At 39.0% G+C, this 16,033-nt stretch overlaps 1 protein-coding gene across 3 annotated transcripts in view; it reads right to left on the bottom strand.

Moving 5' to 3' along the window:
- TANC2 (tetratricopeptide repeat, ankyrin repeat and coiled-coil containing 2) overlaps window positions 1-16,033 on the bottom strand; it is a 383,338-nt gene that overhangs the window by 87,437 nt on the left and 279,868 nt on the right. For all 3 annotated transcript variants that reach the window (XM_030295266.1, XM_030295268.1, XM_030295269.1), the window contains 3 exons: window positions 15,308-15,589; window positions 10,761-10,894; window positions 1,758-1,989 (listed from right to left, as the gene is read on the bottom strand). In XM_030295266.1, coding sequence (XP_030151126.1) covers window positions 1,758-1,989; window positions 10,761-10,894; window positions 15,308-15,589 — 648 coding nt within the window. The remainder of the gene's footprint in view (window positions 1-1,757; window positions 1,990-10,760; window positions 10,895-15,307; window positions 15,590-16,033) is intronic.

The raw sequence follows: 16,033 nt of genomic DNA, 5'->3' as shown, positions 1-16,033 counted from the left end.
ACCCCTAATGTCAATTTGGAAGGATGCTCTATATTGGGTGACAGGTGAATCAGCAAGCATTTTATGAATGAAGCGGCATTTAAGCTGGTTGTTGAAAGACAGGTAGAATTTTGACAGAGGTGTAAGCAGAAGGCATAACAAGAAAAGGAAACGATGAGCAAATGTATGAAGGCAGGAAAATGTTGGTGAGTGTTTAAGAACTGGTGAATATTTTATATTTTAAACACAGGATTAATACAGATAAGAGTATATAGTAAGGCTGGAAAGTGGGTTGGATCCATGCCATTGAGTACCTTAAATGCTAGACTAAGAAGCTGGAAGTTAATTCATTAGGCAACAGGGAGTCATTGGAGGTTTCTGAGCAGGGAAATTGAGTGATGAAAGTAAAACTTGATGAAGATTTATTTGGAAGCAGTATATAAAGTCTAGAAGACCGCCGAGGGTGGGGCTGAGCTTCCCCACCAGATAGGTCACAAAGGGGTTAGAGGGGTGCTTAAAAATGAATCCTTTTAGCCCTCAAGGTACTGGGGGCTTGGCATAGCTGTAACTTCAAGGCCATTCATGTCTAGCCATAAGGAGTTGTGAATTTTTTATCCTAGTATGCGATACCAATTTTTATAATTTTCTGTGCTATGATGTGAAAGAAGCACTAAACCAAAAAACTAGAGAAGACCAGGAAGGTAGTAATCGATATGATGCTGTGAGCAAAGGTCATTGAATGGCCTTTGGGTTCACAATGGCAGGAATGAATAGGAGATTGATGGATGTAAGAAACATCATGAAGGTGCAATTAGCAGGATGCAGACTAACTGTACAGAAAATATGCTTCAAAATATCTGTGGAGAAATTCCAAGGTTTAAAAAAGTCTGGGGTATAGAGAAGCTAACAGGTAGGAGAGGTGTAGACAGGTCATCAGAGTTGAAAAGTCTGAAACTCTGATACCCAAGTAACTAGTATGGAGATTGAAATAACTGAAGATGGCAGCCAGGAGAATCGAAACTATGATCACTTTTTCTTATTGAGTACCTCTGAAACCCTCAAGAAAGATGTAAAAGTCTCTCAGGGATAAACAGGATTGCTCAGGAACCTCATGCTCACTCAAGTCCTTTCCTCTGGCTTCCAGCACTGATAAAAAATTGTTAAAGGGATGGGGCAGACAAGGGTGAAGGAGATGCCTGCACGTACGCCATGGTGGACACTGGGGCTGCAGAGGAAAAGGGGAGGAGAGGCATGAGAGGGAGACGGATTCCATTTCATACTTTCCCCCACTTCTTAAAAATATCTCCAATGCCTTCTAAATAGTTTTAATGGAAAGTTGATTTGTAGTACACACACAGAGTTGTGAGACCATGGATGCCATTTCATTCTACCTCAACTGTGAAGTAATAAAAAAAATACCAAACATAAAGATGAGGAGGTTTCTAACCACACAAACTCCACAGCACTGAGCTGGAGTCATGGCTTTACTGACTTTTTGAATTCTACAGAAAGGACTAGAAGCTCTACTATGTTTAGTGCAAGGAAAATGTATTCTTTTTGGAAATGAGAATCTTTATAAAGAAAGGAGGGAGTAGCATTTCCCATATGAAGTTTTATTTTTTCAAGAAAAATCTTTTATCTGTTAACTGTATCCTGTGGGACATCAGCTATGGAACATTTGGTTTGGGCAATGTAATAAAAATAGTCATTTCTATGACACGCTCTAGGTGAACTTGGGCTCCAAAGCTTCCACCTTTCACCTTCTTTGCCTTCTGTACCTTTGTGGAGATTCTCCAGGGGCTCCAGGACTCCCCTCCGGAAGGAGGCCATGGGGTCTTGAACACAGGACCGAAGGCTCAGCATGCTCTGTAAATGAGGCTCCCGAAGAAGCTGCTCCCGATAGGCTGCCAGCTGAGGTGAGCGGCAGAGCAGGGCAGCAACATTGTGGACAAATTCTGGTACCAGGCAGGTGTAGGCATTATCTGCTTGGCAATAGTGATAGGCAACCACCTACAACAGAAGGATGAGAATACAAATAGGTTTACTGGGAACAAGAGCCATGGTTATTGTATGATCATTCTCTAACACTGTCTTCTGTCTCCCCGTTCCTCAACTTTTTCAAGTGAAAACAAAAGCTGCTATCTTAGAAACTGCCTGATTTATCTAAGATCAGAAATCTGATACAATATTTCTATTGTATACATATATCATAATTCACAACTAAAATTTATAAATGCAAACTGAGTTTTGGATTAGAAGATTCCTTTGCAGGATGTGGGTTTTGGATTATAAGAGATAGGAAATAAGACTGAGAATAAAGATTTACGTTAATCTCTCTAATAGGTACTGAGCACGGAACAGTAAAGGAAAAAGTCCAATCTTGTAACAAAGCATTAGGAATAAAATAATCACAGGAAAACCATGTTAATCTCAATAACCACATATACTTATTAAGTCCTTACTTTTTAAAATTAATGTGCTTTATAAATAGCTTTATAAAAAATAATTCAGATTTAAGAATTAACATTAAATATTTTCTAGCATCCAGAGACAATCAGAATTAGATGAGAGGAAAAAAGAAAGGAGCGAGAGTTTTGTTAGATGCAGGTCTTAAATTCAAAGAACTTTAGAAAACGTGTGAGTCTTAATATCATCCAGGATCTAGGCTGTCCGGCTGGAACCTGGTTTTAACCTCTAGGGTGTTTTTTTGGTCAGAATTTGCACAGAGCTCACTCCATACCTCCTGGTTGTTTTCTTTGCCTCAAGACCAAGTGCAGAGAGTGGTTTTTTTTTTTTTTTAATGTATTTTTTAATGTTTATTTCTTTTTGAACGAGAGACAGCGAGAGAGTGAGCGCAAGTTGGGAGGGGCAGAGAGAGGGAGACACAGAATCTGAAGCAGCTTCCAGGCTCTGAGCTGTCAGCACAGATCCTGACACAGGGCTCGAACCCATGAACTGCGAGATCATGACCTGAGCTGAAGTCGGACGCTCAACCGAATGAGCCACCCAGGTGTGCCGAGGGTGGTTTTAATCTACAGCACTCTGTTGACTGAATATTACTCACAAAAGTGATGGGACTGAGGAGGTAACATGAAATTGGCAGGGGAGATTTAGCCTCAATATATGGAAAGTACTCAGCATGGAGTTCAGCACAAAGTAGGTCCACAGTGATGTTAGCTGATGCTGCCATCATCATCATCACCCTCCTCCTCCTCTCCATCATCATCATCATCATCATCATCATCAAGATTCTGTATAGTCTCTCTCTTTTTTTACCTACTGGCTTTGCATCTTTAGGCAGCTGAAAATTGCCCTAGGAGATATAGATATACCACTGGGACTTCAGTTCTTCTATCATTTCTCAGAGAACAATCATTCATTAAAGTGTTCAATTCTGAAAAGGCTCCTGACCTATGGGTATGGTCATCTTTAACAAATACTAGAAATGTCACTTAAAAAAAAAACAACTGAAATCCTTCTCATTAAGCATACACACAAAACCTTAATATGGGGAGATGTTACTATACACATAAGACTGACGATAGGAATTGTTTCTGAGTGAAGCAATGATATCTGAACACAATATGGAACTGGAAATAAGAAGTTATATTCTAAAAATCTCCACTCTTTTCTTCAGATGGATTGGTCATTGCTTTACTGCCTATCACAAGCACAATATAAGGAACCAAAGAGAAAACCTGGCAGCAATTGCTCTGTTCTCTCAATGAACAGTGAATGTCAGTGGTTATGTCTGCATGGATACAAATATCCACTTCATAAGAAGCAAACAGCAAACCTCTGAATCAATAAGAACTTTCATCATATTTTACCTCAATTGATTCCACATGTGGAGGCCAAGCACAGCTAAGAAAATCAGCTGTAACTTACCCTTTACCTAAAGTCATGGGATAGAAGTTGGAAGATAAAAATTCTAAAATTTAGGAAGAGGTTTCTCTTACTGGTTTTATTAAAAATCATCTGTGCTCTTGGCTGAGTGAGGTTTTATCTAACAAAGATACCCCTTCTGTGGTTACCTTTCTCTTAATTTAAAATATTTCTTTGGCATTCCAAATATAAAATCTCGACTGCTTTGCTCGATTCAAGCAGAAAGACCATTCAACATCACAAAATATGAAGTGTGGCTCAAAATAGGTTATTTACTAGACATTTCAAAGTAGTTGTGCAGCACACAATACATACACAGTAATTTACAAACATCTGTACATTTGTCCAAACTATTTGGTACTTCCTCCAAATTATCTATTGACCTCATTTACAACTTTTCCTACATATAAAATAGGAAACGAGTCTGGTAATGTGGTTTTTTTCTTCAGTCTCTCATCGTACCAGTGTTCAGTGGTATTAGATCCCTCCCTACAGCTTTGAGAAAGTTATCACAGCCACCTATATTCAGTCACTATTATTCCAACTTCTTGGAAGTGATTCAGAATTAGTCCACCCCTAGTAAACCAGTGGGTGAAACCTTTCTCCTTGGGAACTTTTGTCTCTCCTGGTGATGTGTTGAAATTTCACTTTCAGCTATGTCTGTCATATTAATTTTTTTCCATCTCAAGTTTTTACGTTAAATCTCTATACTTTTTGTTGAAATAATTCTATTCAAAGTATGCCCAATATGACCAGAATTATATTAATTCTTTGGGGAAGACAGCAAGTAAATTTTAGATTACTCCTATGAGGGGAAGAAAGAAAAGGGTAGGTTTGTAGGCTATATAGACAAAAGAAAAGACCAGAGGTCAGTATAGCTTTGGGTATAAAGAGCTCTGATTTGGGGTATCTGGCTGGCTCAGTTGGTGGAACATGTGACTCTTGATCTCAGAGTTGTGGGTTTGAGCCCCACACTGGGTGTAGAGATTACTTAAACAATAAAATCTCCAAAAAAAAAAGCTTTGACTTAATGCTGTATACAAGAAATCATAAAATGAAGTATAATCCTCATCAAAGGCCCTAATCAAATGACTGAGTGGCAGGAAATCTGTCAGGTTTGTGTTACAAGTCCCAGGTAAACAATAAAATCTCAAAAAAAAAAAAAAAGTTTTGACTTAATGCTGTATACAAGAAATCATAAAATGAAGTATAATCCTCATCAAAGGCCCTAATCAAATGACTGAGTGGCAGGAAATCTGTCAGGTTTGCGTTACAAGTCCCAGGCCTTCACTCTCCAAAGACCATTTTCCACTTTAAAGAAATGAGTAATCTGTGACAGGACTAAGCTAATCTCATATAAAGAAAAGACAGCTCTATGTGGAATTCATTTGGACATAAACATCTGATTTGCGTAATGACTGGCATTTGTATCATTTAAATTCTAATGCTGCAAGTGCTCTCCCTCAGGTCTGCTCTCATACTCTTACTCCCTGTCTTCTTTTCATCACTTTTTGAATCTCCTCATCCCCACCTGATTTCTTGCTCAGCGCATCGCTTCCAACACGTTAGTGTGGCTTCCAAGATTTCCAGGGACCAGGAGGTTCAGTATGAATAATGACCTTCTCTTCCCTTTCCCTGTCCCCCAACTCTAATCCTCACTCAGGCTGGAAGCTAAGAATAGCTCCCAGACTTGGGTTCTGCCTCAGTAATTTTCCAGCTCAGAGCTCTACTTTTTTTTTTTTTTTGGCCGTGTTTTATTTACTTTTTAACTTTTTATTTTGAACTAATTTTAGACTTTCAGAAATGTTGCAAAAGTAGTACACAGAATTTCCGTATATCCCTCACCCAGCTTCTCTTTTTATTAATATCTTACATAACCAAAGAATGATTATCAGAGCTAGGAAATAACACTGACATAGTATTGTTAAGTAAAGGCATTATTCAGATTTTACTAGTTTTCCACTAATGTCCTTTTTCTGCAACAAGATTCTATCCAGGACCCTGTACTGCATTTATTGTTGCTATTTCTCCTCAGACTCCTGTAGTCTGTAAGAGCTCTTTGGTATTTGTCTTCATGACCTTGACACTTTCGAAGAGTAGTGACCAGTTATTTTGGTGAATGTCAGTCTGAGTTTGTCTGATGCCTTCCTCATAATCCAACTGAGATTTTTGGGCAAGAATACCACAAAAACAATGTTGTGTGCTTCTCATGGATCATATCATGGGGTCATGATGTTGACATGTCTTGTCACTGGTGATGCCGACCTTCATCACCTTGGTTAAGGTAAAGATTTCTGCCAGATTTCTGTACTATAAAGTTACTCTCTCTCCCTTCGTAGTTAATAAATATCTTGGGGGAGACACTTTGAAACAATGCAAATCCTGTTTCTCCTCAAACTTTTGCCCACTAACTTTAGCATCCATCAGTGGATCTTGTCTGTAACAATTATCACGTGGTGTTTGCCTAATAGTGATTTTCTATTTCCTTCTTTCCTTCTACATTTATTATTGGAATTCTACTGGAATAAAGAGCTGTCCCTTCTCTCTCATCTATTTACTTGAGTGATTTAATATATATGGACTTATTTTATTCCATTGGCTATATCCAATACTGTATTTATTTTGTTGCTCACTTTGGTCTGGCTTTGGACATTAGGATCTCCTTCGGGTTGGTGTCTGGGCTCTTTCAAGAAGCACACACACCGCCCCCCGCCCCCCATCTTTTTAAAAGCACTTCCTTGCTTTCTGGTATCAGAAGATGCTCCAGGCTCATCTTGTATTTACCCTGCCCCAGACCTGGCATCATCTAACCTCTTCAGAGCCCTGGTTTCTTTTACTGGAGAATGATGTTAGAAAACAAGATCTGAATTAGTTAGGTGTGCATATTGCTACTGAAGTGACTGTGACTTGGGGCCCTCTCAGTGGAGAGAGCTAGGAAATGCATGTAATATATTAACTCACATATGAAGATTTATCTATATTGCTGTATCTCACTCTATATATATCTATAGAAATATCTATAGATATATATATTAAAAATTGTGAGTATATACTAATACCTCAGATTTCAATTCAGTATCACCTGGCTCTCTTTAGATTTCCTTTTCTTCATCTCTTAACTTCTTTCTCCAACAATGAGAAACCTGGTCTTGCTATTTACAATACATTTATTTATTCAATCATTTCTAATAAATACATGAAGGATTTTCAAAACTGTGAGCCATGCTCCTGTGAGAAAACATTTATTAATTAGAATATAGCATTTATGCACAGTTCTTTTTTGTCTTTAGCCTTACGGTATTCAGTCAAGATGTTACCTTCCAAACTTATTTAAGTTCTTTTCTCCTCTGCCTTCTTCAGTGTGGTCATGTTATTTATGTGAAATACAGTTAGGTGTATTTGTGAGTGTTTGCATTACACTTTGGGCTCCCCAGCCCCCACATACTGGTTATTTTTAATTATTTTTTGGGTAAGTGAAACATTACCATGTTTCGAAGAGTCACAGCTATACGAAAAGATATATTCAGAGAAGTGTCACTTACTCTTCATCCCTGTACCCCATTCTCATTACCCATTTCCTTCTACTCTCCTTCTTTCCTACCCATCTGCTTTAGGTAACCAGTATCTTTTCTTTCTGGTTTATCCTTCCTACATTTTTTTTGGACAAATAAGCAAGTACACATGTATTTTTTTTATATCCCTTTCTTTATTATATGAAAGTTAGCATCCCATCGACACTCCTTTGTACTTTCCTCCCCACCTAACAGTACATCCTGAAAATACCAATGGTAATTATTGATACACAAGAATTGGCACTAAGAACTTTGTCCGTCAAATCAAGAGGTTTTTCAAGAACACTTTTAACTCACATATATTAGCTTACCTCATCAAAATACTAATTGATTTCAAAATCTTATTGAAAAGGTTTCTGCTTACTGGCTTGTTATAGCGAGAGGCAAGACTGCTGGCTTCTGCTCTAGGCTACTAAGAACAAATTGTATACTTGAAATGTAACACATGGCACAATTACCAGGATAATATTTAATTTTAATCTAAGGTGCGATTTCTTGTACAACAGTTACTATAAACTTAAAAATATCCCATCTCTGGGTGCAAAAAGGTGCATTCATATTTTGCTTAAGGAAGAAATAATCATGAAATTTAAATTATGTTCTTTGAGTAAGTGTAAACAATCACTAATTTCCTATTTACAATATTTAACATTTTCCAAATCTTGAATATAAACATTAATTTTAATTTAAAGGGCCATTTCGTATACAATGTTTAATATAAATTTAAAAATATCCCATCTATAGGCACAAAAATGATTTATTTATACAGTATTTTGCTTAAGATAGACACAAGCATGGAATTTAAAATGAGATCACCTCTTAAGTGCAGTCACTAATTTCCTGCTAACAATATGTAACATTTTCCGAATATTGAACATAAACATCTTGAGATTCTTTCTCTTGATGAGAGAGAGACTAAGAAGTGACAACAATCCCTGAGCTCTTTTCAGCACTTGTCACGATCTGACATATTACATGTTTGTTTGCTGGCTTTTCCCACTGCGAGAACGTGGGCCATGTAACAGCAGGGATTGCTGTCTGTTCTGTTCACCACCTTAACTTCAGGCTTGTATTAGAGTCATTCCACACATCAATTCTAAGTGAGTATGTGAGTGACTGTAATGATGGAAGGACTTCAGCATTCAGTGTACAGTATTTCCAAGGTGACATTTATTTAGATTCTTTTAAAGAAGAGGCTGGAACTAGTTTATACAAACTATTTAGAAAAAAAAAAAAACGATGTTTTTTTAAAGTTGCACTGAGTTAGCAATGAATATGAGGGAAATCTCAGACTGTTTTCAGAAGGCCCACTGATAAGTGGAGACACTTAAAAATGCAGTTGGGGGAAATGTGCTGTTTTGGGCTCTGGGTGGACTGGATTTCCATGAAGAAGTTAGAACTTTATGATATTGCAGATGACTCTCTGTTCCTCATTAGTAATTAACCATGCCAAGAAATTTCTTTAAATATTGGAGACAGACATTTTAAACTCTTGTTCTTCTCTTGAAAATCCTCAAAAATATGGGGAATAAGGAAGAGAAATGCAAACTCCACCTATAGGGATATCTATCTATGACCTCAGCTTATAACATATAAGGATGGAAAGTGGATATAGGATTCATAAATGACTTAACAAATAGAATTAGGTGAAACAAATGCCTGCTGGAAGTAATAACAACAGGACTAAACCAAAGCAGCTGTAAAACCTCAGAAAAGCATGAGGTTGGAAGCACCAGGTCCTGTGCAAGAGGGGGGTGAGGAAGGGAACTGAAAATACAGAAATTATTTGAAGTTTATACAAGGTTTATACTAGATGCTAACAGAATAAATGGAAAAAAGACCCAAGAAAAAAGTTGATAAAAAAGAAGTTCCTAGAAGTTTCTGGAGAGAAAAACAGGTATAAAGAACTAGGAATAAGAATAATTATTTAGTAACAAAATTATTAGAAGCTCAAGACAATGGAGCAATGCCTTCACAATTCTGAGGGAAAATTATTTTTAACCTAGAATTATGTTGTGTCAAATAAACAGTAATGTATGAGAATGGAATAAAGATACTTTTAGAAACATTAAGTTTCAAAAACTTACCTCCTGTGCATTCTTTCTTAGGAAGCCACTGGTGGACGTGTTCCACCAAAATGAGGAATAAAATCAAGAAAGATGATGATGTGGGAGCAAACACAGAAGAGAAGTAATGGGAATTTCCAGGATAACAACTAGCCTCAAGAGCATCCTAGGTCCAGCCTGAGCTGAGATGGATGTCTCAGGGGAAATGACACTGATGTGTAAACTTGTACCAAGAGGCTTTTTACAAAGTTATTAAGGATTATGGATTATAGCGATAGGTTTAAAAAAGAATAAGCCAATTTAATTTAATTTAATTTAGTTAATTTAATTTGTAAGTTGGCTACACACACAATGTGGGGCTTGAATTCATGACCCCAAGCAAGAGTTACATGCTCTTCTGACTGAGCCAGCTAGGCGCCTCCCCCACCACAGCAAGAAGAAGCAAATTTTAAAATGAGGCATTTCAAATCCCAGGAAAAACAAAATTGCTCAGGAAGGAAATATTATCCTTGGTTCCACAGTGAACCATATGTGCACAGTACTAATACTGAAGATATTATAATGTGGATTCTGACAAAAATCATGATATAACCATACTGAAATGGTGGAAGGAGGAAGGAAAATGAAAGACGTAAAATTCTCAACATCCTTAACAAGCAGCAATAGATAACGTATAAAAATGATGAAAAAAGTTATAGCAGTATATGAATATTATTTAGAAACAGTGGAGGCAAAGATCAGAAGAACAGCCCTAAGAGTTGAAAGTGGTGCCTTTGGGGAGAGGGTGGGGTGAGGAGGGGAAAAGAATTGCTGGGTTTTATTATAAGTCTTTGAGTATTATTCAATTTTCAAAAATCATGCATATGTTACTTTCAATAAAATAGAAATCTAAAACTCAAAAACCTAACAAATATTATGGACAGTATAGTATGGCAGGAAGGGTTTTGAATAGGAGTGAAAATAAAAAACTGCTGAGTGCTAATACTGTGATCTTGGGAAAATCATATAACTTCTTCGAGTCTCGACTTCCTTATCTATTCATTATGGGACTCTGGTTATTTCTGAGGGCCTTTCAAACAAAAAGGCTCTGATTCCATAATAACAAAGCATTTTTCTAGGAGCCGGAAGAGAAAATTTTCCCCACGGTCTCATGGTATAGCTGTATACGTTTTGTCCACTTTGCCAAGGGTCCCCCTACCTTTGCCCCTTGGGGTTACAATGGAGCTAGCATGTCTGCACCCTGGGAGCCCTACTGTACCTGTGAGGCTAGTCTCCGCATGGCCTCCTCCTGCCGCCTGCGCATTTCTGGGGTCCCTGGGCAGCTTCCACTGGGGATGGACGAGTGGGCTGAGGGTGGCTGTGTGAGTGGCAGCTCTCTGTTGGCGTCCACATCTGGATTAAAAAGATGAGATGTTTGCATGAGATAATCATAAAACCCTGAATTAAAGGAAGATTGGTTAAACTCCATTTGTTCTATTATCCAGCAATTCTACTCCTAGGTATGGACCCAAGAGAAATAAAAACTTATATCCACACAAAACTTGTACACAGATGTTCAAAGAAGCAAGATTCATAATAGTGCAAAAGTGAAAACAACCCAAATGTCTACCGATGAACAGTTAAAATATGGAATATCCATACAATGGAATAGTACTTGATGATAAAATGAAACGAGATACCAATACATGCTACAATATGGATAACCCTTGAAAATATTATAACCAAAGAAGTCAGTTACAAAAGACCATATATTGTATGACTCTTTATATGAAATTCCCAGAATAGGGAGATCCGTAGGAACAAAAAACCTATCAGTGGTTATGTAGGGGTAGAGGCAGGCAGTTAAGGGGAGAATAGAGATTGATCACTAATGGGCATTTCTTTTAGGGGGGACAAAAGTGTTCTAACATTAGATTACGGTGACAGCTGTAGAACTCTGTGAATATACTAAAAAGCACTGAGTTGAACAATTTAAATGGGTGAACTGTGTGGTATGTGAATTACAGCTTAATAAAACTGTTTTTAAAAAATTCCACTTGTTCATGTTACTTAGGAAATGTCTTATCTCCACTAGGAATTACAGACTATATACATGACTACAGACCACAGTACAAATGGGTACACCAAAATAAGGGGATTGTTGATGGTCAAGAGCCACTGGAAAGGAGGAGGAATAGGGGAAGGGAGACCTCACTGAACTCCTCACCCGAGGACTGAATGGAGACTTCTTCTGTCTGCTGGGAGAGTAAATGCTCTGGTCACTGGAGCCAAGTTCAGAATAACTGCAGGAGGGTACGAGTGGGTGGCAGCAGTGGAAAAAGACTGAAAATGTGTGAGTGGAGGTGAAGCGCAGTGACTGTCGATGCATCATTTCTGTGGCTCACTCCTTCTCCCCACTGCATTCCCCTTTATCTGATATTTGATTTTGGGGGCAATTATTGCCCAAATGCCCTCTGGCTTCTCACTACTGCCTTTTGGAGATGGCCTCCTTTTTTTCTGAGTATTTTAACTCTCTGGTATTCAGGGAACAGGAGAAATAAATTAACAGGTAGGCAGCAGTCGATGTGCAGCAGCAAAACAGACTACTGACATGAGCAGAGCAGGGAGGGTGGGGTGACTTACTGAACAGCTGTCTGGGGGGTTGGCAGCTGTTGGCAAATGTCAAATCCAAATAATAACTGTACTGACTCTTAGTGATGGGGAAAGATAGTCTTGTATTAGAGCTTTCCTGACTACTGTACTGAATATACTTGTAGTTAACGTAATAATGCCTAAATTACACAACGGGTCTATTTTTACAAAATGTTTTTGTTCTTTGTGTGTATGTACTAGGGGGTGGTTGATGACGATGGTGGTGGAGCCTGACGGGGGAGTCAGGTTTGGGAAGGGGTGTAGGCGGAAAGCAGATGACAGGCTAGTGCCTGCCTTGACAGCTTTTCTGTACCTTCCCAGGGAAATGACAAGGAGGGGGTGGGCTGGGGGCTGAGTGTCTGTGGGGGAAGGACGGAGCCAGGCAATGTGGTACCGCAGGCTACACTGCTCACGTCTTCCACAGCAGTGCTGCTCAGTGTGGAGGAGACAGGGGTAGAAGAGAGAAGACAGATGATGCAGAGATGGGAGCGCCAACGATTTTCTACCTTGTTTTCATTATTTCTACAACTGTATCGTTGGTATCACCGACACAGGGTTAGGAAAGCCAATGGAAATTCAAATAAACCTATCTAAGCTTGATGTAAATTAAACTGTGAAAAGTTAAGCCAATTCTCTATACAGACATCATTCTTAGTCATTAATGAAAGAAATTCTGCTACTGCCAGTCAAATTCCCAGTGCTGGCTTACATAATAACATATTAATGCCAAAAGACAGCTTGCACTTTATCAGTCACTTATTCCTGACCCTTCTTAAGGGCTAGTGGCTCTGTTAAGATGGCAGAGGTAGAATGTAGTTTGGTCACTGACAGATAACAACAAAAATTATTATGTACAAGGCAACTGCTAGTTCTGTGAAATTCTGGTAAATATATAACCACATATTCTTTCTCCTTTGACATGGTTTTCAAGTTCTGAAAGTTAACTATCAGGCAAAAAGGAAAAAGAGGGGGGCCTGGGTGGCTCAGTTGGTTGAGCATCTGATTCTTGATTTCGGCTCAGGTCATGATCCCAGGGTTGTGGGATCGAGCTCTGCGTCAGGCTCCACACTGAATGTGGAGGCTGCTTAAGATTTTCTCTTCTCCTTTGCCCCTTTACCCCACTTGTGTGCCCTCTTTCTCTGTCTCTCTCAAATTAAGAAAAAAAAAAGAAAAAAAAAAAAAAGGAAAGTTAACTATCAGGCCAAATCTACAGTCACAACAAATGGACATTTATCTCAAGAACTGGAGTGTCCTGGTATTTTTAGAGTGTCTCTGGAGATAAGAGGCAATAGATGTTAGAGAATAACTTAATGAACTACCTTTATAGAACCTCTGCTTTGGGGAGCACATGAACTGTTTTCTATTAACTCCTGCTTTCCCAGCCTTAGTTGGGAGGGACTCCCAGATACCTTTGCTTTCTGAGAAAGCAGCTCTTCTTGCCCTTGGGATTTATTCTGTCCTACAGGATTCTACCATTACGTTATCTCAACAGTGATATATAGAGGAGTCAGAGAGATTATTAGCTATCTGGTTTTCTTTCTGACATACTCAAAGAGTTAAAGAGTCTTGGAGTACTCAGATAAAATGTAGTCTGGTGTGATATTTAAGTGCTCAAAGGAAAACACTGGAATAGGTTGGAAAGTTAATTTCAACCACTTTTCAATTTCAAGAAGATATGTTTTTAGAATCACAGAATTTTAACACAGGAACAAATCTTAAAGATCACTTAGTCCCACTTCCTCATTTTACAGATGAGAAAACAGATCTAAAAATTTCAATTAAAAATTCTCAAGGTTACAGAGTATATATAGTCAATGGAGTGCTGGGGCTCAAAATCTGAGCTCTTGACTCTCATGACACAATGCCAATCTACCTGAGAAAAGCTTCATGTAGAAACTAAGCATGACATTGCTTGTGAAAAAGGAATTCTTCCATACCAATTCTTACCAGACCCTGGTAAACAGGGTCTCTTGATTCAACCAGTTTTCTCTGTACACACTAGTCCTTCTTCTCCACGTGAGATGTCTATTAGTTAACCAGAGACAATGTGCCCACTTAATGACACAAGACTGTCAATTAATTTCATTAGGAAGCCAGAATGTCTGGAGGGTGCTCAGTGAGCTCTTATTGAGTTTCTAGCATGTGTTAGACACTGTAACTACTATAATCTCAAGTTTCTAGTGGTGGCTGTCTGAAAACTTATGGTGAGCTAGATTAATGATTTGGACTAGCAGAGCAATAGTTTCTGGTTTTGTTTTCTCATAACTAACAGAAACCAGGTAGACTGGTTCTATACATACAGAGTATAGGAAGAACATCTATTTTCCTCTCGTCTCCTTTATTCAGGTGAGTTCCTCCATTAAGGAGAGGCAGGACAGCAAAGTGGATAAGGGCATGGCTTCTGAAACCAGACTGCTTAGGCTCAAATACTTGTTTCACCATTTACTGGCTATGAAACCTGGGAGGTCTACTTAACCTCTTTGAGCCTCAGATCACTTATCTGTGACATGATGATAATAGGAACTACCTCTCTGAGTTGATAAGAGGATTGGATGAATTAATATTTGTTAAGCTCTTAGACAGTGCCTGGTGCTAAGGACCACCTAAGTATTTTAGAAATAAACAAACAAGATCCTGGTGGTGATCATTAAGCTGTGCCTGGCCTGGGATGAAAGGAGCATGAATACATACGAGATCTCAGCATCCTTTCACAAGGAAGCAGGAGAAACCCTTCAAGGACACAATGAAGTTTAAGCCCAAGCAGTGCAATACTGACATCAAGGGCAAGGAATCGAATGCTGCAAGCAGACTGTGCTGGCATGTAACAAGAAGACATGGGCACAGGCTGAGCAAAAGCTGACAGTGATGGAGGCAAACGCCCCTTATAAGCAACTGCTACAGTCATTATCCAAAGGACAGACTAGCCAGACTGCCAGAGGGAAGACTCATAAATTTATTCCCACAGAAAGGTTTTCTCAGTCACACTTAGGTGACCACTAGATATGTGGGTTAAATGTAAACAGAGTATTACATTCTTTCTCTCAACTCTGAATTAATGGTCCTCACATGTAAGTTAGGTTTTGCAGATCAGAAAATAAAAGGATGTAAGGCTTAATCTATCAGAAAAACTTTCAGGGCAATGAAGCAGGGAGTTATTTAAAAAGGAATACGTACGTTTGGGGGAGGCGTGTGGGCTGTCTGAGGCGATCTGTCTCATCCGTGTTCCGTGGCAGCTGAGGGCCACCAGTCTGGAGATGATGGCAGTTTTGCCGAACCCAATGTTTCCCACAATCACTACTCCTTGGTTCACGCTGGCATTTGAACTTTGAAGTTGAGCATCTATTTCGTGGAAAACCCAATCCCGGCCAACAAACACTGACTCTGTAGTGATGCTGGGCACTTCAAAGAGCAGAGGCTTCAGGGAGATATCTGGAGGCCTATAAGGTGCAAAATGAACTGGAAGGAACAATAAGAGGACACAGAACTTAGGCCAAACTGTCATCATTGAAAGAAATACAGAAGAAAAGCAGCATGGTTTAGGAGACTATTAGTTCTAGTACAATGCTATTCTGGGTTACTCAGCAAATAATGCAACTCAATTTTGGTTCTACACAGGTAAGCGAGAGCAGGTGATCTAGGGCCATGGGATACTCTAGTTGGCAGAAAACAAACACAGTTAAAATGACAATGGTTTATGGAACAGTCAGAAAGTCGGGGTGAGATTCAAAATTATTAAACAGTGGGGATGGCCCAGCACCAGCAGTCAGAATGGATGCCAAAGTAGTACAGAAACAGAGTCCTTAAGGCTTCCTGCTATGCCTGGAGACAACCTTTTAGTTGTTGGATTGCGGAAAGATGTAGGGTTGGAGTCCCCGGGGGAGGGTACAGACTGTGGTGGAG

Source organism: Lynx canadensis, chromosome E1, assembly GCF_007474595.2.
Source record: "Lynx canadensis isolate LIC74 chromosome E1, mLynCan4.pri.v2, whole genome shotgun sequence".
Classification (NCBI taxonomy): domain Eukaryota; kingdom Metazoa; phylum Chordata; class Mammalia; order Carnivora; family Felidae; genus Lynx; species Lynx canadensis.
This window is presented reverse-complemented; position numbering and strand designations above follow the sequence as displayed.